The sequence below is a fragment of the Dreissena polymorpha genome, chromosome 4 (genome assembly GCF_020536995.1).
Source record: "Dreissena polymorpha isolate Duluth1 chromosome 4, UMN_Dpol_1.0, whole genome shotgun sequence".
Taxonomy (NCBI): domain Eukaryota; kingdom Metazoa; phylum Mollusca; class Bivalvia; order Myida; family Dreissenidae; genus Dreissena; species Dreissena polymorpha.
This window is the reverse complement of record NC_068358.1, coordinates 96045587-96070526: the sequence shown is the minus strand read 5'-3', so window position 1 is coordinate 96070526 and position 24940 is coordinate 96045587. Positions and strand designations below refer to the sequence as shown.

The 24940-nt window shown below is 35.1% G+C and overlaps 1 protein-coding gene across 2 annotated transcripts in view; it reads right to left on the bottom strand.

Annotated features, from left to right (window-relative positions):
• Positions 1 to 23859, bottom strand: part of LOC127877831 (protein timeless-like) — a 48182-nt gene extending 24323 nt beyond the window's left edge. The window contains exons 1-11 of one of the 2 annotated variants that reach the window (XM_052424095.1): positions 23708 to 23859; positions 18328 to 18589; positions 15986 to 16080; positions 14978 to 15039; positions 14357 to 14561; positions 11030 to 11163; positions 9174 to 9234; positions 6038 to 6091; positions 5237 to 5742; positions 3919 to 3988; positions 3417 to 3532 (exon numbers count right to left, since the gene is read on the bottom strand). In XM_052424095.1, the coding sequence (XP_052280055.1) occupies positions 3417 to 3532; positions 3919 to 3988; positions 5237 to 5742; positions 6038 to 6091; positions 9174 to 9234; positions 11030 to 11163; positions 14357 to 14561; positions 14978 to 15039; positions 15986 to 16080; positions 18328 to 18427 (1403 nt within the window). In that variant the 5' untranslated portion in view covers positions 18428 to 18589; positions 23708 to 23859. The remainder of the gene's footprint in view (positions 1 to 3416; positions 3533 to 3918; positions 3989 to 5236; positions 5743 to 6037; positions 6092 to 9173; positions 9235 to 11029; positions 11164 to 14356; positions 14562 to 14977; positions 15040 to 15985; positions 16081 to 18327; positions 18590 to 23707) is intronic. The other variant, XM_052424093.1, reaches the window with a different exon arrangement.
• Positions 23860 to 24940: the final 1081 nt, after the last annotated feature.

Below are 24940 nucleotides of genomic sequence, written 5' to 3'. Positions count from 1 at the left end.
AAATTAATAATAAGACACTTCAAGAAATGACAATCAATATTAATAAAAAAAGGAATAACACAACAAACAATAGGATTTCTAGAACTGCAGAATTTCTCAGCTAAATATAATGCAGCATTTTCTAAGACAATCTTTGTTCCATGATATCGCCTGTAACGCCATTATGTTTGTACCAACAAAATATTAATATTAAAAATATCCAATGACTGACTACCCTCTCTTTACCCCTCCTTCCCTGTTATTTCCCCACATAGAGCTACACGTGTTCAGCCTCAAGACCCGGGGATGTTATACAAGACATGTAATACATCTGCCAATAACAGGTGAGGCTGGCTATAATTTTACAGCACTCGTCGAAGAATCTAACCTGCCTATATGCATAACTCAGTTATATTTCACACGAGTGGCTCTATTTCCTTCTAGTAGTGATGGCAACCAATTTTAATCAATAACCATATATAGTCAGAATAACTGTTTCTGTGAGAGCAGACTGATATAGATAGTGTACTGGTTGTCTTACAATTGGTGGAAAACTTGGTTTTGGTGTCAATCATTACAGTTGCAAACACAGTATTTTTCATAATAATCACTGATTGATATGAGGCATCATACCTGTTGGTAAAACTTGAATGTAACTCTTTTAGTGGTCTGAACTGGTAATTAAATATTCAGTTGGCATAAATTTGAATAACTTGAGCAAAATAAGGGATTTAGCTTAAGCAGGATAACAGGATGCCCTCCACCCATTTTTATGCCCATCCTTTTGGTCCATCTTTCATTTGTCAATGTCCTCATAAGAACAGACACACCCAACTTGTTTTTTATTTGATATTGTTAACACTTTGTTTGAGCATCAAATAACCTTTAATAAGTAACACATCTCATGGAATTTTTGCTGACTTGATGCTTGAATATAAGTAAACAAGTGGAAGTGGAAACAAAGTGAACAAAGTAAACAAGTAAACAAGTGGTAAGTGGAAGCAGCAGGATTTAGGCACTTGCAAGTTTATTGCTCAACAATTTTTTCGGAAAGAGATCACACTGCAACTCTTCAGGCCCCCACCATTTTTAGTCTTGCTAAAAAGTAACTGATATTGTCGGAAAAAGTTCACACAAATAAACAATTAGGTACATAAACCTGAACTATGATACCGGTATACTATATAATTTTTCCAAAGGAAATTCCCTACTGATTGATTACAATTCTACAAAATATTGATGAGACCAAACAAATGATATCAACAAAAACCATTAGAAAACAAAACAAAACAATAAGACAAAACATTGATGAGAATAATGAGAACACTTATAATGATCAAATACCACCCACAAAGTCAGTGAATTTGAACTTGGTTCACCCTGCAAGTGAGAACAGTGTAAGTACACAGCTTTTAGCTAATGGCCTCCATTACCAAGGCCCATCATAAAAAATTTCCTGTCAATCATTTTATTGCAGGTCGAAACACTTTAAGTTCAAGTAAAAACTCGGGCAGGGAGAAAACGTTGAACCAAGCAGAAAATGTAAAATGACGATGGAAATGATCTTCTGCAATAAAAAATTTTGTCTTGAAAAAAGAACAAGTAATTATCTAAACATTCCTGCAGAAATTATAAATCGACCAGTTTCAATTACTGACTAGGAACTGTCAACAGATTTCTTAGCCAATTTGTATTGCCGTTTAAAGTAGCAAAAAGTTACACTATCGTGTTTTTGTAATTTCTATCAATGTTTTTGAAATAAAAAACTTTCAATTATGATTTTCAGGGGAAACAACATGGAAACCAAAATGAAGAACGATTTTCAAACATGAACATGCACTTTAGCGCTCTTTTCACTTACACAAATAAAAATAGTTCACATAAACTAATATGATTACAACTTGATTGCATTTTCATGCAAAAACTGCTTATTGAAAGGGTAGTCAAACATGTAATTATCATGTTCATATTATTTTTTTGTATAATTTTTTTTTTCTCGATGATGTTATTGTTTTGCACCAAAGAATAAAGAACGGCTTATTGTCAGTAAAAACAACGTCACTAATATTAACCAAGCAAATTGTTAATACAAACACAGTGCTCCAGCTAGCAATAAATAGTGGGGCGCTGCGCCCCTCTAAAATTTGCCCACTTTAAAAGCGCCCCTCTATTTTTCTGTCAAATGCCCTTTTAATCTCTAAATTCCTGCTTTCAGGCCGTATAAATCGCCAGTAACATCGACATGAATACACAGATAACAGGCCCTACATGACTGCCTGGGGTGTATTAAGTCAACACATTGTGAACAAACAAGGCCATGGTTTGTTATCAGATCACTAATTAGCCTTTTGTTGCAGACGATAGTAACATGCTGTGAAAGATTATCTCTGAGGTCACGCTTGGTTAGGCACAATCACACTCGAATGAAATCAAACTCAGCACTATTGATTTTTTTTTAACTTCTGAATTCTTTGGCTATATATTTTTTGTTTGCAAAAATAGTGATTTTTAATTCAAAATACCTATAAACATTTGAAAATTAATCATCTTTTTTAATGCGAATATGCGGTTAATTTTTAGTCCGAAATTACGGCATGGAAAACATATTTGTGTTTGGATTTTATTTCTGAACTTTAAAACTCTGTCTGTCCTCAATCATGAGAAATTTTAACATGAATAGGGGCAGAAAGTTGTTATTTCAACAAATTCAGAACTTGTTTGGAAGGAGGATTAATCACTCTGCAAGTAAAATGTAATGTTGATATTGTCATATATTTTCGCGACCTAACAAAACTGTCAACGTTGATGACATAAGTTGAAATAACGTGTTGTGAAATAAATATATCCTATTATTTACAATAACAATGTTTCATTTTAATCTCCAGACTGGATGCTATTTCATGGTGACATTGATCATTGTTTAGACTTTTAATTTGTCAATATAGATTTTTGTTTTAATTAATATGATTATTGTGGACAAACATTGGCTCTAAGTTATATAAAGCAACGAATTTAAGTAGTGACAGTCACGTTTTTTTTGACCCAGTGAAACCCCTGAATTTATTTCATGTTTTCTTCATTTCAATTTCTTCTAAAAGGCCACTGATGCTGAAACTGAAACCTGAAAGATTAACATGCAGTTCAATGATGATAGGTGATAAAAAAACATCAAAATCCCTCCCCCCCCCCACACACACACCGGACAGAAATTACTGGATTCAAGTTTCAAAGGCTTCCTTTCAAACCCTAAGATACTGATGAGCAGCAAACAGCATAAAACTTGAACAGACTGCGAGTTACTCGCGGGCGGTTCTGGTTTTATGCTGGTTGCATATAGCCATTTAAACGTTGCTTCTGAGCAGTAAGGGGTTAAATGCTGATCTTTCCGACAACAACAATGTAACCATGACAACAGCAAGGCACACTGGGACACCCACCTGATCTTGCGGAACTCGATCTCTTTCCGGCGTGCAAACTTCAGGAAGAAGGCTACACTCCACAGGAAGTACGAGTCGTCCAGCTCTGATGATGACTGTGGGGCCAGAATCTCATCCTGAGGAGAGGGGAAAAAATGAGATTTTATTTAGCTTCGCTCTGGGAAAACTTAGCGACTCTTTTAAATGAAAAAAATCCAAAAAGCCACACCAACAAAAGTAATCAAAACAAAAGTAACCAAATACTATTAAAGTGTCATTAAACACACATACAACCAGTTGTGAATTATGTACAAGTCATATTCAAACATGTTTATCCCTTTTATTACCTTAATATACAAATAAACAACAATGTAGTATTCTGATGCATAGAAATTTAACCATGTGGATGTAAGAAAGCGTTGTACAATTACCAATCATAGGGAAAAAAGAGAAAAGACTACTTTTTTGTAACAATTTTTTTTGTAGTAAAGGATTAAAATTAAAATTGTGACAACCATCTTACCTGCAGTATGTTTACAAGGTTAGAGACCCCATTTTCAAGGAAGTTATTTGTGAAGTCAACTAGACGATCACTACAAATGAAACAAAACTGTAGATTGAGATATGCATAGAAAGATCGCCAAATTGATGTTGCATACAAATCAACCGATCATTATGGTAGATAAGTTTCATCAAAGACCAATTCAACAAGGGCTGTTTGTAAAACATGCATGCCCCCCATATGGGCTCTCTGTTGTAGTGAGAGCCATTGTGTTAATATGTTTTTTGTCACTGTGACCTTGACCTTTGACCTAGTGACCTGAAAATCAATAGGGGTCATCTGCGAATCATGATCAATCTACCTATCAAGTTTCATGATCCTAGGAATAAGCGTTCTTCAGTTATCATCCAGAAACCATTTTACTATTTCGGGTCATCGTGACCTTGACCTTTGACCTAGTGACCTGAAAATCAATAGGGGTCATCTGCGAGTCATGATCAATCTACCTATCAAGTTTCATGATCCTAGGCCTAAGCGTTCTTGAGTTATCATCCAGAAACCATTTTACTATTTCGGGTCACTGTGACCTTGACCTTTGACCTAGTGACCTCAAAATCAATAGGGGTCATCTGCAAGTCCTGATCAATCTACCCATCAAGTTTCATGATCCTAGGAATAAGCGTTCTTGAGTTATCATCCGGAAACCATTTTACTATTTCAGGTCACTGTGACCATGACCTTTGACCTAGTGACCTGAAAATCAATAGGGGTCATCTGCGAGCCATGATCAATCTACCTATCAAGTTTCATGATCCTAGGCCTAAGCGTTCTTGAGTTATCATCCGGAAACCATTTTACTATTTCGGGTCACCGTGACCTTGACCTTTGACCTAGTGACCTCAAAATCAATAGGGGTCATCTGCAAGTCATGATCAATGTACCTATGAAGTTTCATGATCCTAGGCCCAAGCGTTCTTGAGTTATCGTCTGACAACCACCTGGTGGACGGACCGACAGACCGACCGACCGACAGACGGACATGAGCAAAGCAATATACCCCCTCTTCTTCGAAGGGGGGCATAATAAATAAGTGCAGACAAAGTTAATAAAGTGAACAAAATCAAAGGGCCATGTCTTATCCTAAAATTTGCTGAGCCCGACATTCAATATATGTGAGCCCGACATTCTGAGAACAATATTTTATAAAATGAAAACATCAGTGACTAAAGTGAAGGTGACTGTTAAACTGCATAAAATTTGTACATACATAACAAGAAAACAAGTGTTTTTGTGCAAATCAATGTATAATATTTTGCTTGAAAATGAAGGCCCATGTTACCAAGTGTTATCCACAAAGCTGTTGGTCCCGTAGCCGCTAGATTTTCGCTCCATGCTTGATTCAGAGGTGGCCATTTTCTCTGTCTCAGATGCCTGTATGGTTGAATTATCAGACATACTGTTTGCTGAGTTGCTACGTACAATACCACTTCCACTGCCACCATGTTTATTTGCAGCTAATTTTCGTGCATTCGCCTCCACGTCCTCATTCGACAACCGACATTTTGTGCCGAAACTCTCAAGCAAGCTACTACCACATGTTCGCGTAGACCTCTGTTCACATTTTACTGTTTGTTCACTGACCGATTTACATCTGTCCTGCCCTGCCTGGCTTCCACTAATATCTGACCAGCCCTCCCCATTCTCTGTCTGGGTGTTATGGTCAAGTTTTCCTGGATATAACATGCAACGGTCCATGCTGTTTTCGCAGTGGGAACATGTGGCGGAGTCACAAGAATCAGCATCACACATCCCCATGTCTTCTAATGCAAGGAAAACTTCTCCAACCTAAGAGAAGGCTAGACTTGATTTAGTTCAGTATTTTTATTTTTTATTTTAGAAAGGTCAGACTTTATTCAGAAAGTTTAGATTATTTAATTTACAAAGTTATTTATAAAGATTACACTTGATTAAGAAAGGTGATACTTTATTAAGAAAGGTTACACTTAATTTAAAAGATTAAATTCAGAAAGGTAAGCATGTATTCATAGAGGACATCCTGATTGCTAAGTATACATCACGTCTATCATTTCAACATGACCTCAAAAGTGAAGTTGTAAGATAGCTTTCCAAGTGTACGTACCAGGTCTCTATAGAGAAGCGAGACTAGCTGGACTAAGGTGGCACCCCAGTATTCCTGCAACAAACAATGCATGTGCGTATAATGCATGTGCGTAAAGTGTCTCCCAGATTAGCCTGTGCAGTCCGCATAGGCTAATCAGGGACGACACTTTCCGCTTTTATGATATTTTCTGTTTAAAGAAAGTCTCTTCTTAGCAAAAATCCAGTTTAGACAGAAAGTGTCATCCCTGATTAGCCTGTGCGGACTGCACAGGCTAGTCTGGGAAGACACTTAATCCACATGCATGAAAGCCTCCTTTCACATAGCACAGCTCATACGTAGTCAACGATTCTTCAAACTACGATGAATGGAAAAAACATAATAAATGATTATTGAAACATCAATCATAAATTCAGAATATATTATCAATGATTATTGAAACATCAATCGTTATTTCAGAATACATTATCAATGATTATTGAAACTATGTTCATGAATCTAGATTAAATTATCAATGACTCTTCAAACTACAATAGTGAATCCATAATAATCATTACTGTAGATTCCATTATTTTTGTTGACATTTAATTTTGTAGATTCATGAAATCTAAAATTTTTGTTTCATCTAAAATTAATGGATTTTTTGATACTGTCTGATATAGCACTGTGGACTTTGTCTTTCATATGAAAGATAAGAGGTCCCAGAAAATTCCACGAAAATTAGTGTCAGGCAAATAATATTGGTTTCACAGTAGCCAACTCTACTTGAGGTAGATGCCCAGGTATTATCATGATCAAACTGTTATATTTAAACTCATGCTTTGACACCCCACAACTCTTCCGTAATAGGCACAGAGGCCTTACTGATCTCCAAGCCCAAGGACGCATACATCAGTATTAACTCTTTGCATGCTGCAAAATTTGTCGTCTGCTAAAATGTTGTCTGCTGAATTTGTCAAATTAGCATTTTCTTCGATTTTTTTTCAAAGTATACTATCAGAATAGCAAACAGTTTGGATCCTGATGAGACACCACGTTTTGTGGCGTCTCATCTGGATCCAAACTGTTTGCAAAGGCCTTCAAAATTAGGTTCCAGCACTGAAAGAGTTAAGTAAAAATAGCGCCTTAAACATTGGCATTTTATTGTGATGACATATTTCAACTTTCTAATAAAACCTTGACAAATATGGAAAAAGTTTTCTTCACAAACTTATCACAATAGTTTTTTTTTTTTAAACAAACTCATCACATTTTATATGCCCATGCCTAAGTTTAAAGGCACATACCTACAGAAATAGTAGCCAACAAGTTTGTTTTTCTCTCTAAAGCCTTATGGATTATTTTTGTTTTGCACTTAGTACTTGGCAAATGGGTATGTAACTTCAAATGTCAGAATTATTCATGATTGTTGAATAAGTGTACTCAGCTGGTAAACAAAGTCATGCAGCATCGTTCAGTGTGAATAATATGAAGTTCAACGCCATAAAAGTAGAACAAAACAACTACAAACAAACTTCAAATGTGAACAGAAATTAGCAACCATTGACGTTTTCCTCCAAACAGTTAAAAATGTTACACTGACTGACACTTTCATTCTTTACTCAGGGCTAAGCCTATGTTCAAAGCTTAAATTAGGGAGTGGCAACTTAAAGAAGAAGTATTTTCTGTTAGCATTTAATCGACTCTTCACTTACTTTAAACCCCTCATTACACCTTACCCATCAATAAAAAACACTCACATTTGACAGTATTTTGGAAACCATTAATAAATATAAACAAACACACTTCATGTGATTAAAGGGAGAAGTAAATATGTCCAGGGAGAAGTTATCTTCCACTTCTCCCTCATGGCTGAGCCGTGAAACTTGAGTTTCATATTTAGCATAATTATGCCTGCAACATTCATTAGCAAAAAATAAAAATAATCAAATAACTAAAAATAATCAAATAACAAAAACAGCCCAAATGGAAATAACAAGAAAAGACGATCCTTTTCTGCTCTCACGTTACATCTAAAGGCTAATTGGTTTGTTAGATAACATGTTGTTTTTTCTCAAGTAGCCTCCATGCCTTACGTGTGAGCCATATTTTCTATCTTTTGTTATTTCAAAACAGCGTTACTATGACAACCGGTGACATCATAGGTAGTCTCTTATTTCAAGTAAATATAAATATCAAGACCAATTTTTACATTGTTTAATTTTAGCCATATTAACCCTCTACTGTTATTCAAAACAACGTTTCTATGATAATTGGTGAATTCACAACTCAAGTCTCTAATCTGAAGCACATAGAAATATAAATAACAATTTTCATAGCATGTCTATCATGTGTGCTGTCATGTTCTCACATTTTGTTCTAAACAGGGAACACTATGAACAAATACCATATGTCAATATTGACCAGCAATCACTAGTGTCATGTTTAAGAAAACTAAGGCTTGGCCCTTCACAAGACGTATATCAATTGATGTTGCCAACAATATCATTATTTTTGTGAAACAATACAGTTTTTGCTTTAAAGCCTTGGGAGAAAAAATTTAACCATTTATGTAAGTCTTATTTTGTTCATGAGATTCAACGAAAATATATACATGCAACCCTGTACTTTTGTTGCTAGAAAAACATACATCAACAATTGATAAGCAAAATCCATAGTTGATAAGACACAAACAGCACTATGAAATTGATTGTTGTGTCCAATCTATTGCTCAGGGGTTGCAAGTTTGATCCCCACAGGGTTCAGTGTTATCCCCGCAGGGTTCAGTGATCTAAATGCTTGACATCATGGTTTTAAATATACAGGGTGGTCTTTTGAACTGGACGTCTCCTGTATATAGCACCATCCAGCATAACCCAAGTAACAAATCTTCTTGGGCATGGACAAGTGTTTTTTTTTTCTTTTGCTAACAAATACTTAAGCATGTAGAATAAAAGTATTTTTAATATTATACCTACTAAGGTTTAGCTTCTAGACCTGTTCATGAACTGAATATTTCAATATATTTCTCTTTTTTTTTTTGGGGGGGGGGGATAGGGGGGACCTTCAAATTGGGAATTTCAGGCTATCATTTGAATACAAAAATATTTTCTTTTTAAGATTGGGGTTCAAGCCAAATTTATGAACCCAAATTTGACACACAAAAACACTGAATTACCTTCTGTTTTGTGTTCAGCAAGGTAAGAACTAAGTCATCCAAGCCATTCTCCAAAAGGGAACTGAAAAGAATAGAAAACACTCAAGTCAGATTACCAGCTCAGGACTGGTATTCACAAATCTTGCTAAAGAAATCGTAAATAAAGACATACTTAAGAGAAAATATCAGATTAAAATTTCATTTGTAGAAATTCAATATTTTCAGGATACAAAAGGATAAAATATTGAACATTTAGCAATATTTACTGGTTTAAACAAGAGATGTGTTTGTCAGAAACACAATGCCCCCTATTGCGCCGCTTTGAAATAATATTTCAATATATCACTTGGCAGGTTAAGAAATAATCTCCCTTTTAAAGCTTATTACTTCCCTTGGATTGTATTTTTTTACTTTTGACCTTGAAGGATGACCTTGACCTTTCACCACTCAAAACATGCAGCTTCATGAGATTCAAATGCATGCCAAATATCAAGTTGCTATCTTCAATATTTCAAAAGTTATCGCAAAACAAGTTTTTGGACAGAATGACAGACAGGCCAAAAACATTATGCCTCCGATCATTCGATCCGGGTGCATAAAAAAATGTTCATGTGAATATAATATTCTAAAATTTGATTAGAAGAAGAATAAAGACATCTGAAACATAAATGTTCAGGGGAAACCACAGTGATGTGCCAAACCCAAAAATAAGAGCATGATCAGAAACCAAAAATAACCCACATGCTTTTTACTGTCCAAAAAAAAGCCAGCTAGCTTTGGTTGGAAGCCAACTCCAGCATGTGGACAGATGCAACATAACTGTCAACTGTCATGTTCACCATGTTCTCTATCCGCAGGCGGCTTATTCTGTATTGATTTTAATGTCCGTACTACAGAATGTTCCAGAAATTACAAAAATAACCCAGAATAAGGTAATATAATATTACTAATTATGAACAACATAAAATAGGAGGAATTAAATGGGCAGAGGCAATATGTTACACCATCATACAATATTCAGCAAAATCCATCATTTTAAACAGAGCATGCTTCAGAATGGTTTCTGAAACATGTTTGTCATTAATTGGAGGAAAACATACACCCTGAGCAGATTATTTTTTTCGACAAATGATGTTTAAAAGCTTTGTGAATTATTCTAGTATTCCATCATTGGCATGTTGCACTAACATTTAACTACCAACAAAACAGATGAACATTTCCTGCCCATTTAAAATGTTTCCACTTAACAAAAACCAGTTGGTATTGGGAGAGTATCTGATTATAAGACTATAACAATAGACATTCCAACACCAATCTATGACAAATGGCACACATCTTACCAAAAGAATGTCAGGTGTATGTCATACCTAAAGAATGCCAGGTGTATGTCTTACCTGAAAAATGCCAGATGTATGTCTTACCAAAAGAATGCCAGATGTATCTCATACCTAAAGAATGCCAGGTGTATGTCTTACATAAAGAATGCCAGGTGTATGTCTTACCTAAGAATACCAGGTGTATGTCTTACCTAAGAATACCAGGTGTATGTCTTACATTAAGAATGCCAGGTGTATGTCTTACCTAAAGAATGCCAGGTGTATGTCTTACCTAAAGAATGCCAGGTGTATGTCTTACCTAAAGAATACCATGTGTATGTCTTACCTAAAGAATGCCAGGTGTATGTCTTACCTAAGGAATGTGAAGTGTATATCTTACCTTAGGTATGTGAAGTGTATGTCTTACCTAAGGAATGTGAAGTGTATGTCTACCTAAGGGATGTGAAGTGTATGTTTTACCTAAGGAATGCCTGGTGTATGTCTTACCTAAGGAATGCCTGGTGTATGTCTTATCTAAGGAATGGGATGTGCATGTCTTACCTTAGGAATGCGAGGTGTATGTCGTTCTGTCCTCCATCTGTCTGTGTGCTGGGTACATGAAGCAGGTTACGTAGCAGCACCAGGCACGTCTTAATGGACTGGCAGTCCTCCTCCAGTAGGTCATATTCTCCAGACTACGCAGACACAACAGACATTGATTAGGGATGGCAATTTACAGCAAACATCTACTAAATGGCCCCAAAATGTTGTGGCTGTCCCCTAGATAACTCAGAAAAAAAATATTCCATAAGTATGTATAAAAAGCTGAAAAAAGAAGGGGTTTAACAATGGCCAACCTGTAGGTTTCTAATCTTTATTGGAGAAACAAAATTTATGTTTAAAAAAATAACAATTAGATCTGCGACCAAAATTATAATGCAAACAGTCTGTGTGATAATGGACAAAAACAATACCCCATATGTGAAAAAAGTACATTAAAATAAAATTATAACTGTTATTTCATGTTATATTTTGCTGGCAGGCATACTCTTCACTTTTGACCTTATGGGCATGCCCGTATGCATGCATGATCATTATTCTTGGACTGTACATTGTAATAAAACCATATTGATTTATGTGTGACATAAAGTGTTGAAAAAATGCATGTTGCAAAGTCTGGAAATATAAAAAACAAGAGATGTGTTTGTCAGAAACACAATGCCCCCTATTGCGCCGCTTTGATACATGTTTTTTTTACCTTTGACCTTTCACCACTCAAAATGTGCAGCTCCATGAGATACACATGCATGCCAAATATCAAGTTGCTATGTGAAGGGCATTAGAAGTTATGAGCATTTTTTCGAAACCTAAATGCGAAACGTAAATGCAAAGTGTGACGGAATGACAGATGGACGGACGGTCCAATCACTATATGCCCTCCTTCCGGGGCATACAAATCAGAGACTAAGGGGACATGTTTAAAGTTTGATCCTCTTAGTGACCTTAGCCAAATGCAATTTCAACAATTCAGAGACAGAATTTTGTAAATTATCTGTAAATTTCCTTCACAATTTCTGTCACTACTGTATTAAAATCAATACTAAGAGAGCATGTCAATCTAATTTCCACAAATTGCCGATGTAAAGATGCCTTGCCTCTTTTTGCTAGTGATAAAAAAACAGGTCTTGAGCGATAAATAATGAAAAAAACCAACTTGACAAAATTGAAAGGCCAATTCAAATACGCACATAGGCAAATATGGACAGATGAATAAGAATACCCTGTTTAAGCATTCAGTCAGTTACATTATGCTGTCTGAAAGAGGACTGAAAAGGTTATCCAACTTATTCGGAATAGTTTGCTACCAGTGTGTTTGTTCTCTTAATTTAATTTCTGGAAATAAGTAGTGTACTTAAACAAATCACCTCTTTTTCAGATGCATTTACAACTAGAGCTTTGTGACAGACGTGACGTATACCCCAACATGCCGCATTGACACAGACTATTTTGCAAGCTGTCTTCACAAAACAATAGAATCTAAATGGTGATTTTTAAGAATTATTATGCCATTATTATTTATGGTCATTTTGACTATTGAACTCTAGAATTCTTTTGCACGACAGGCTGTCCAATGACTGTCGACAAAATTAATGTACAGAGTAATGTTAAAATTTCACAATGAATGACATAGTTATGGCCCGGACAAGCTCATTTATGGCCATTTTTCACTTTTAAACTCCAAGTGCAACCTTGACCTTCAAGATATTGACGTAATTCTTTCGCATGACACATTGTCCAATGATTGTGAACAAATGTACCAAGTAATTTTAAAATCTCACAATGAATGACATAGTTATGGCCCGGACAAGCTCATTTATGGCCATTTTTGACCTTTGAACTCAAAGTTTGACCTTAACCTTGGAGATATCAACGTAATTCTTTCGCACGACACACTAGCAAATGATGCTGAACAAATGTGCCAAATTATTTTAAAATCTTGCAATGAACAACATAGTTATGGCCCGGACAAGCTCATTTATGGCCATTTTTGGACCTTTGAACTTAAAGTGTGACCTTGACCTTGGAAATATCAACGTAATTCTTTTGCGCGACACACTGTCCAATGATGGTGAGCAAATGTGCCAAATGATTTTAAAATCTCACAATGAATGACATAGTTATGGCCCGGACAAGCTCATTTATGGCAATTTTTTATCTTTGAACTCAAAGTGTGACCTTGACCTTGGAGATATCGACGTAATTCTTTCGAGTGACATACCGTCCAATGATGGTGAACACATTTTCCAAATGATTTTAAAATCTCATAATAAATGATAAAGTTATGGCCCGGACATGCATTTGACCTTTCTTGGAATTCAAAGTGTGACCTTGACCTTTGAGATGTTGACGTACTTCTTTCGCGCAACACACCGTCCCATGATGGTGAACAAATGTACCAAGTCATTTTAAAATTTAACGATAAATGACATAGTTATGGTCCGGACAAACTTTCGGTTTAAAACGCACTAAGTGACCCTGTGACCTAGTTTTTGACTCGACATGACCCATATTTAAACCTGACCTTGACATCATCTACATACAACTTCTGACCAAGTTTGGTGAAGATCGGATAAAAATTTTGGGACAGACCGACAAAGTGACTCCTATATAGCCCCCATTACCAGTAATGGGGGTATAACAACAAACATAGCAAAAATGGATGCCCAAAACTATCAAAATATACTGTATTTATTATTGTTTGTGTTTGTTTATATGGAATTTTCTCCATTTATACAACTTTTTATTCTTGCTGTGTGTAATCTGGGTTTTCAGTACTAATTGTATCCACTTATGCAAGCCACTGACACTTGTGTACCAAGCTTTTAACGGAGAGGGAATAAATGGCTGTAAAAATAATTGTTAAACTTATCCTCACATCAGTTCTGTGGCAGGGCCTAGCAACTAACTCTCCATGTGTTTGAAGTCCAGTTCTCTACCAAATGAGCCAGATCATATCCACTTTAACTCTTTCCCACTTAAAAACGTATTTTGAAGCATCTGTAGTCCTTTAGAAAGTTAAATTTAATTAAAGACCTTTCTTACTAGATTCAAGTTTTAAAGGCTTCATTTCCAACCCTTAGATACTGATTAGCAGCAAACACATAAAACCTGAACAGACTGCGAGTTACTTGCAGGCTGTTCTGGTTTTATTCTGTTTGCACATATCAGTTTTCACTTTGCTTCTAAGTGGGAAAGGGTTAAAAATCGAACATAAAACAACTTTGACAACCAAGAAAAAAACTGAGCTATTTCATATTCACTTATGAGAATTGAACAAAAAATAACTAGTTCAAAAAAGGAAAATACTACAACTACTGTTTAACTCACATCACTGATGATCTTCTTGACCTCAGTGTAGATGGCCCTGATAAACACTGCGTTGGCACAGCAGGATTTTGCACGACCCAAAAAACCTCCCACTTCCTCCACCCAGGGCAGGTCAATGTTGGTGACCTTGGCATGACCCTTGGAATGACCTTTGGTGATCTCCTGTTGTAGACATTCCACTGGGCGTGTGAGGGCTACCAGCAACCTGGTAATGTGATGTGTGCACCATTTTACAATATTTTTCGCAAAAAAGCTAACAATGTTTATGTTGTGTAAATATTTGTATTTGACTGTCAAAACTGCCAACACTAAATATAGACACACTCGCATATGGTATCTGACGTAGATTTACAAAAGCATTTCTCATCCTATAAATATATCAATCTTACCTTAGTTTATTGGAAAATAAATCACATAAAAAACAACATTTTTTATATATATTATTACTTACATATTATTCCTCAGATGGATTGAAGAAATAATATTGTGCCAATATGATATATAGTCCCATATATCACTGTTTACTGCCTTATAATCATTAGTCACAGTGGTTCAGTAAGCCATGCAACAGAACAGCTATGATTTGCTATTTGGCTTATTCATTTATCAAACACTACTTACTTGATAGCCATGTGGAAAATATCAGGGTCATCTTTCAGATGTGACACAAGAGGAACTAGCTCCTGAAAACATATCAAAGTAAAATACAGAAAAGTGACAGGCCATATGCGTTTCCCTAGATGCATCCTCTGCATGATATTGGGAGTTGACCTACATGTGACATACCATACCTTCCCTAAACAAGAAACCATCGGAGACGGGTGATGCTCCCCAAAGGTTTTTTTGTCACAATATTGCACTATATATTCCGATAAAAGGAAACGTCTTGAGGGCACAGTAGTTGGGGGGACAAGAACTTTTTTATAGAAAATTTCAAAGGGCCATAACTCTGTGAAAAAATCATCCGACCAGAACCCTCTGACAATATGCACATCTCCTCTTGGTAGTGAAGCTTCCAAAAGTTTCATTGAATTCCGGTCATTAGTTGCTGAGAAATAGCCCGTACAAAAATTGTGCACGGACGGACAGACAGACAGACGCACTCACCTACAGACGAAGCGGTGACTATATGCTCCCCCCAAAATAAATTTTGAGGGAGCATAAAAACACCACCCCTTTAAAAAATTCATGCTTCATTTTGCTAAAACACTAAATAAACACACATCGGATTTCATTACATCCACGATGCGTAAAGTAATACATACCCTCAAATTTTTGCACAATGATATACATAGTCAAAATAAGTGGAAAACAGATATAAATGTTAGTTTTTTTTATAAAAAAAATAATCATCCATCTCCTGAAATTTGAAGGCCTTTAAATAGGCATTTATTTATAAATATATTGAACGCACCATGCTTTCTTTCCCTTCTTAGTGAATTGGCTCCTAAGTTTGTGAAAAAAATTTGTTGCAAACTTCTCAAAATTGTAAAATAATGAGCCGCAAATTTTTTTTAAATCAAGAAAATTTTAGCTATGAACTTCTCAAAATTGTGAAAATTTTGGTCGCGAATGTCTCAAAATTGTGAAAAACCACCATTCTCTAAGAATGAAAAAAGCCCTGCGCACCTTCTGTATAATGTTGGAATTGGCCATCTGTCTGAGGGTCTCTCTCCTAACTGGGTCATCTTCCTCCAGCTGACACAGCATCATCTCCAGACTCTCTACAATACACACACAGAAATAGACCTGTAGGGGAGATAAACTCACACAGAAATAGACATGTGGGGAGATAAATCACATAGAAATAAACCTGTAGGGGAGATAAACTCACACAGAAATAGACATGTGGGGAGATAAATCACATAGAAATAGACCTGTAGGGGAGATAAACTCACACAGAAATAGACATGTGGGGAGATAAATCACATAGAAATAGACCTGTAGGAAACATACACAGAAATAGACCTGTCAGGACAAACTCACACGGAAATACACATGTGGGGACATACAAACACAGAAATAGACTTGTGGGGACATACAAACACAGAAACAGACCTGTGGGGACATACACACAGAAATAGACCTGTGGGGACATATACACACGCATTATAGACCTGTAGGGACATACACACACATAAATATACCTGTGAGGACATACATACTCCGTCAGAAATAGACCAGTGGGGACACACATACTCAGAAATAGACCAGTGGGGATACACATGCAAATATAGACCAGTAGGGACATACACACACAGAGAATAAGGTCTAGGGATCAGTTTTGATTTTCCCATCAGACAGAATGTTTTCAATTAGAATTTACTTTCTATGAGACTTTTGCAGTTAATGGTGTCAAAAATACCAATTTTTTCACAGTTTATAGTGAAAGATGTTTAACGTGATATTTGAAAAGCTCAAATACTAGAATTGCAAAAATTTAATTTAAAAAAGGGTGGTCTTATGCTAAGGTCACTGTCAGTAAATGTATGCATACATTAAGTCAAGTGCAGCAAAACATTACATCTTTTTTATAGATGTGGTACAAATGCATAGCAATGACCATGTTTTTCTCCATTTACCTGTAAAAATGTAGGTCAAACCACCCCCTTTTCACTACAATCCTCAGAGTTGAGACATAACAAGAGGATCCTTGACACAAAGATGGATGCAATCCGTCACGCAATATGGCAATTACAAATGTTCTGCAATGGTATCTGTTCTTGGTTACTGTTACCAATGCCGGTAATTCCAAAGAACTAGGTCTCAGACAGCTGATATTGAACCCTCACTTTAAACTGTCCTCATGATTTATGCTGACAGCTTCAGGATGGAATTCCAAGAATTGATTGCATGCTTATTCTAGAACTGGGACAACATAGTGAAATTTATGTGCCCCAGAAATGTTCTTTTGTTTTTCATTTACACTGTCACATAAAACACTTAAAGATTATTGACCAGGGCTCAGCCATGAGGGAGAAGTGGGAGATACATGTAACTTCTCCCTGGAAATATTAACTTCTCCCTCTAATTACATGAAGGAGAAGTGACTTCTTGAAATTTACTTTGAGCCAAACATTTACCGATAATATATTAATACAATTAAATTCAATAGAAACCCAACATTAACACGTAAGTGTGTTTGTTTATATTTATTAATGGTTTCCCAAATACTGCCAAATGTGAGTGCTTTCTGATTTTTGATGATGGGTGAGGTGTAATGAGGGGTATGAGGTAAGAGAATAATTGATAAAATGCTGAACAGAAACTACTTCTCTTTTAAGTTGCTTCTCCCTAGTTTCAGCTGAGGGAGAAGTAACTTCTCCCTTAAATTTGAACATGAACTTAGCCCTGTTGAACTTATAGGCCATTTGAGGAAAAAACATACAACAGTATGGTCACATGTATAAGTTTTCTTTTAATTTGCAAGAGAATAACATGGAATCTTTCTGATGCAATCTCTGATACAATCTCCCTGAAGGCTAATACAATGTTCTGTTGTCTCTCCCTTCCAATAAATCACGTAACGCTATATAAAAAAGCCATTTTAAATATTTGTGTATTATGTTTCTTTCTAATGCTTCGAAAAAAAAACAACAGCACTGTGTACTCAAGAGTTACGACAGACTGATTATCAAGAAAGGCAGATTTCTTTTAAACGACAATGCATTTTGAATAAATTAAGGGCGTTAATTGAATAACAGCCTTTACCCTTTCCAACTCAGAGGCAAAGTGAAAATTGCTATGTGCAAACAGCATTAAACCAGAAGAGCCTGCGAGTAACTTGCAGCCTGTTCAGGATTTATGCTGTTTGCTGCTCATAAGTATCTTAGGGTTGGAAATGAAGCCTTTAAAACTTGAATCTTGCAAGAAAGGTCTTGATTTTATTTTGATTTTCTAAGGGACTACAAACAAATCACAATGTGTACCTGAGATGTCCAGGGTTAAGTGATTATAAATAGCCTACTCACCAAGGCAGTCATCATCCACAATGTACTGATCCTCCTCCACGTATCCCAGGGTCCCCATCAGGCCATTCAGGCCCCCAAAGTTCATGATCGCCCACTCCATCTTGTGTGAGGGTTACACTCCACTAAATATCAGTGAGTACAAACTCACAACTCTTCAGTACACAGAATGTTGTTGGTGTATGTTTTTTGTTACAGTACGAATCCCACTGTTAGGTAGAATACAATAAGCAGCACTGTTGTTTGCTCATTTTAGTTTTATAATCTGAAAAAGACAAATAGCAAATTATCAGTCAGACGAAAACTTCACATTCACATGTCTTTTTTATATTCTGGTACCAAAATTTCTTCCACATTAAAATTGTAAAAAAAATGGAAGAAAACTGATAAACAAGGAACTTAATTAATTTCTTCAACCATCCCTAGTACATGTACAGTCCACCTCAGGGTATGCCTCAAATGGCATTATCATTCTTGGACATGTTGTATCAACAAACATGACAATCTCTTTATTTTGATTACCGGTATACAATGTAAAAAAAACTATTAAACAAATACAAAAAAAAATAATTCAGCCACATGCCCTAAAAAGCAGACTTTTTCATGGCATTTAATTATCTCCCTACCTCATGTAACAAACTGTTATCTTCAAAATTATCAATTTGTTATCATTAATGAAAATTAACTCAACCAACAAAAGTCATTTTCTGCATGAAATGAATTGGTAACTAACAGAAATAAAACTAGAAATGGCGCGGCCACAGCCGACGCATATCCCCACGCTGCAGTTTTTGACCAGGGGTCAGATCAAAATTCCAAATAGTGCACTATCACACATATGCTCATAGCTATCATGTGTTTAAGTTTCAAGGTTCTACTGTTCTAGTGCTAATAGTGTAGGAGGAGAAGGTGGCCAGGACAGAAAGACAGACAGATGGCGGAGATACATGTAACCACATAATCCTCCCGCTCCAATTTGGAGCGTGGGGATAAAATATCGAATACATATAAATTAATATACTTTTAAATAGATTATTTAAACTAGGGAAATGATATACCATGAAAAAACATCTGAATTCTGGATTTAAAATGTACTTCTTTTTCTTGAATTCATGATATTTCTTCAAAATATTCAATTAATACAACAACAGAATATTAAAAGTAGTCAGGCAAAGCCAAATTATATAATATACATGTACATTCTAAACAATATTATTTAATTGCAATATGGGTTTATAATGCAATCGAGTTTCTATTAAATTTTAATAGTTAAAGTGTTCTATACTTAAAATTTCTGACAGTCAGTCAAGAATAAAAATTAACTAATACACAACTTAATTAAAATCTTTTTTACTTGACAGTATAAATTGTAGGTGTTTAAAAAAAAGAGACTTATTTCATGAAAACGTAAATTAACATAAGTTAATGGATTGCTGATTTAAAAACTAAAATAAAAAAATTATTCTAATTATTCGTTAAGAGCTTAAATTCCTGGTATGTCCCTTGGATAACAATACATTAAAAAATATCTAAAGAATGAAAGTTATGAAAAAAAAAAAAAATTAAAACATGCAAAACAGAATCTTGCCAGTCTTGAACAAGAAAATAAATCTCTCATTTGTACGGCGTCTCCTTTCAGCAAATATACAAACTATTTCAGAGAAATCTTATAATAAGCGCTTTCTTCAGAGCTCTTAACAATTTCAAATTAATGCCACTATTACACTGACTTAAAATCCAATGGTTCAGTCTTCAATGCAAAGGCTTCTTCAGCCAACACTTTATGACCATCGTTCCCTATACAGCAATACTGTCTGCGAGTATTTCAGCATGCCTATTTATGTACATGTACGTCATAGGATTCACAGTTTAATATTGGTTGGAAGCAAAGCCTCGCTTCACCTTGAACTTGGCCATGGCCTTGGCAATGAAACGTGGGAATTATTAGCCTTATTCACATGGCCAATAGTGTAACAGATCTTCCAATATATGTGTCTCTTTTATAACCTCGTAATTTACATACATGTACAGGGCTTTTCATCAGGAAATTGGGAAGAGGCCCTAAATTGGGAATTTCATGCGCGATAACTGCTCATTTTGGGAAGACCGTGTTTTTTTAAAGTTTTTGAAACAGGGTCTTTTTCATTGTGCAGAAGTATTAAAAGACACATTGTGGTGCATTCTTAATCATATTAGAGTTCATTGCTTTCAATTTGGGAGATGCCAAATATGTCTAAGTAAAAAAAAAAAATTTTTTTTTACAATTTGGGAAACTCCTCTATCTATTTTGGGAAAAAAATGACCTTATTTTCAATTGGGAAGGGGCCAAATTTCGGCCTCTGTTATATAAGAGTGAAAAGCTCTGATGTAACATGGTGAAGAGTGTGTTTTATGTTGCTAATCATGCAATGCAGCCACATGTATTGCAATACAAGTTTTATTCATATGGTTTTGTTTCCCATTCCAACATTTAAATCTTTGCAGTCTAATTTTTGCATCAACAGTAATGAATGGCTAAGTTAAACTTATGCAAAAGACTCAATGAATTATTAAAACATGGATTTTGACATTAGTATTATTCTTGGGGATTTAAAGATACTTTAAAATCTAGATTCAATGATCCAATGCTTCAAAATTCAGGGTTAAATAATATTTAAAGGGGTTAAAATACTGAAGAACATTGTTATTTTGTTTGTGCATGCTATTAAATAGTCTGTTTAAATTTTTATAAGTGTACATTTTAGTCAAATACAATGACATTTACAACAATTTGTTTTATATATAATGGCATTATTGATTAAGCATGACGATAACATACCTGATACGGATACTAATCAACAAGAAGGTCACATGGCTGTAACTTTTGTTAGCCTGTCATAGAACTTGACATTGCCAATAAAAACTGGAAATTATGAAACATAATCATGTGATGACCTTGGCCATGAAAACTGCCTTTTAACTGGAAGTTATGAAACATATTCACGTGACTGTGCAGGAGAGACTCTCTTTTAATTTACGAGTCTATTTTTAATATTGTCATGGTTTACGTGACTTTATATGTTGCTGGAGTGTTATAATACCAGTTCAATGCTCTTGTATTATATATTTACGAAATGAATATTATCTTCATGTGCATTTACAGGGATTCTTTGCTTGTATAACAATGAAAGTAAATAATAATTCAAAGAACCCACTCCCCTGTGATGCAAACTTCGTTCGTGTTTACCAAATTTCATGATGAATGGCAAGAAATATCCACATTGCATGTATGTGACAAAATCATGGTTTTATTAACACGAATTTTAACCAAGAACTATTTCTAAATTCATGTATCAATATGTGAGCCTGGTATGACTATTATTATTTAGGATGCTCATAATTTAAATGTATTATAATGTGGCAAATGCCTTATCTTTCCAAAACTGATTTCACTCATGAAATTTTAAATATATTTTAATTTAAATGGCACTCAAGGAGACCAAACTCATCCTGAATGCTATTTTTTTAATTATTGGTTGACAAATTGAGTTTATTCATATTTTGTGAAAATAAATTTAAGCTCTTAAACATGTAGGTTACATTTGTATATGAATGTTTATTTGTATAATAAGACTTATGACGGTTAAAAAGTGGCATAATGATATCAAGGTATTTCCACCCAAATAAAGTTTCTAAATAATAGTTTTCCATTGATTTAGCCTCTAAACCTATAAATTCGTGCACCTTAAATTTCAATGGCATATCTTTCATGAAAGATCATCATACAATAAATAAACGTGATATATACTTTATGATGTATCTTAAAGTTTTGTTTAACAAATAACGAGTGAAGTATGTTGGTTGACAGATAATAATAATGGAATTACGTACCTTTAAACATTCGTGTATATGGTAGTCTGCGTCACACAGAATTACCCTATAAGATCGTGCATCGATTTGATGACGTCACAGCGAGGCCCTGGGATGTGTTTATAAAAGCCGATATATGTTTTTGTGAATATGTGTTTATTTGTATTAAATATTTGTTGTTTTAGATAAATTTCGTGAATAAACTGTAATGAAAATAATGGTTTAAACAAAACTGGTCTTCATAAAAACGAAAGATGAACAGTGATAACTGTTTTCAGAGGTCTAGATAAAGTGTATTTACTAATGGAAAAAGCTAATAAAATTCTATTCACAATGGGGGCATAAAAGGCTGTCACCCCTTCTAATGACAGTTGTTTTGTGACAAAATCCCATATTGACGCAGTGAGAACCTTTATCGCAATAGGCCGGACACGATCTTAACCTTTGGTCTCGTGTCAACATTTGGGGGAAAAATTTTCCGCATATACAGCATACTTTAATCGTATTGTAATGCAAAGTACAGAGTCCAAAATTCCAATTTATAGACGGGCCTCCAAGGGAAACTACTCTTACAACATTTTACGATCAAAACATTGACAAACATAGCCGTCTGGTGAAGGAAATGTGCAGATTTTAAACATTGTTTAGGCTATTTCTTTGGAACGAGGTCAGAAAAACAGACAATTTATATCATATTTATTGTTTTTTTTTCTCATGATTGTTGTCTTATCGGCTGTGGAAATTCTCGCGTTACAAAAGTGAACAGTTTTCGGGTACGTGCGTTCGAATGTTGCTTAGAAGTTTACGTCATAAAAAAGTACACGATCTTATAGGTCTGCACCAAGTTATAGGAATAGAGGATAGTGTAGTTTTTTTAAGGAAATCTTAGTACAAGTATTCAATGGTTTCAAATAAAAAGAAAATGAGATAGATTGAATGTTTATTAAATTAATGAAGAACTGTTTGGTTTTTCAAACCGGCTATATTTTATACAACATATATGCCTGACAGGCAATAATCATGTAATATTTCATTTGCTCGGTATACTATTATGTATTTCTTGTTACCTACAAGGCTACATTGCAAACAGGCAAGTGCAAATTACAAACACTGGTGTAAAAGTAAATTATTTTATGTAAAAGTTTCATTTTTCAATATTGACAGTTTTCTTTTTTTCAAAATCCGTGAATACTGATGAAAAACAATTAATTTACAATTAATTAATTAGCATTGCAGAATCTTGACGATGACATAGACTCGAAAATGGCCAGAAAGATTTTCCTGAACAAATAGTTCACCCGTATTTGAAAATAAAATATAAATAATTCATTGATAAAAAAGATAATGAAGTTTGATAAAGGATATGTCATATAACAGTATAATAAAAATAAACACAAATAACACACAAAATATCCGAAAAATGACCACCCGAATTTTTATCCATGCTATGATGACCTAAATTCACTCTCGCACAGCAAAATCCATATTTACCAAATTTGTTTATTAATTTAAAAAAACTTCACCATTTGTTTACCTTTTTCGAACCGTATTACCTTTCCAGTTTATCGCAACTTAACACCAGATTTATTGGACATGTTACATGTTTTGATTATTTATGAAACATCTAGGTCGAAGACTGTAATCCCAATTGATATGCACGTCACGCATCGCCAAACACGTGATCGCAGATCAAATCGAGTAGTACTTATTTATATATAAATAAAACTCATGATCGATATATTTATTAATATTTAATAACCATGGTTTGAAATTCTTTTTTAGATATCCTGATCCCGTTATAATGTACACAAATTTCTTAACTAGAAAATTGTTTCAAGCTTCTGCTAAAACGTGAATCGATGGTGTCTAAAAATAGATTTCACCACACATAACCTCACGTGGAACATGTACACGTGCGTGGCGATCGCATGAAACAAACACATGGCAGCGGGCAAAACTGTCCATGTATAGATTCTATTTCTTGTGATAAAAACTGTTGTATTACATGAGTTAATGTATCATTGGAAAACGAGTATTAAACGACGAGGGCACAAACATATAGATATAATAAGTATAAAAAGATTAAACAATTGTAGAATTAAAGAAAATAGAAACTGACACTTAATTTTAAAAAGCGCTGATTGTAATAGCTGTTTGAGCTGTACTGTAGTTGCAGGGAAAGATCAAGAATCACAAACGCTACAAGGTGTTGCTTAACTGGGGCAGGTTGGAAAACCGGACCATTCTATTGATATTTATGTTTCTCATTGCAAGAAAACCAGGTATGTGTACACATACCTGGAAAAAAGTAACATTCTAGCAGCTTTTAACATTACTAGTGTTGACAAATCTAGAGGTGCGTACAGGGGGTATCAGAACGGAATAGGGCGCAGCACTTTCCCTATTTTGCTCGATATATTTCCCTACTGTTAATCCGCTGATGATTGCGCGTCGCCAATGGTCGACAGAATCTTTCTAAGGGGCAAAACTTGATACAACGCATTTGGTGTAATTTTGGATTAGCTCCCTTTGCACGAACAAATGGGTATCACGTAACTAAGAATACACATGAGCTGCGCTCTACGAAAAGGAGATTTAATCCATGTTTGTAAAGTGTCGTCCCAGATTAGCCTGTGCAGTCCGTACAGGCTAAGGAGATACGACACTTGCCGCTTTTATGATATTTCCTGTTTAAAGAAAGTTTCGTCTTAGCAAAAATCCAATTTAGGCGGAAGTGTCGTCCCTGATAAGCCTGTACGGACTGCAT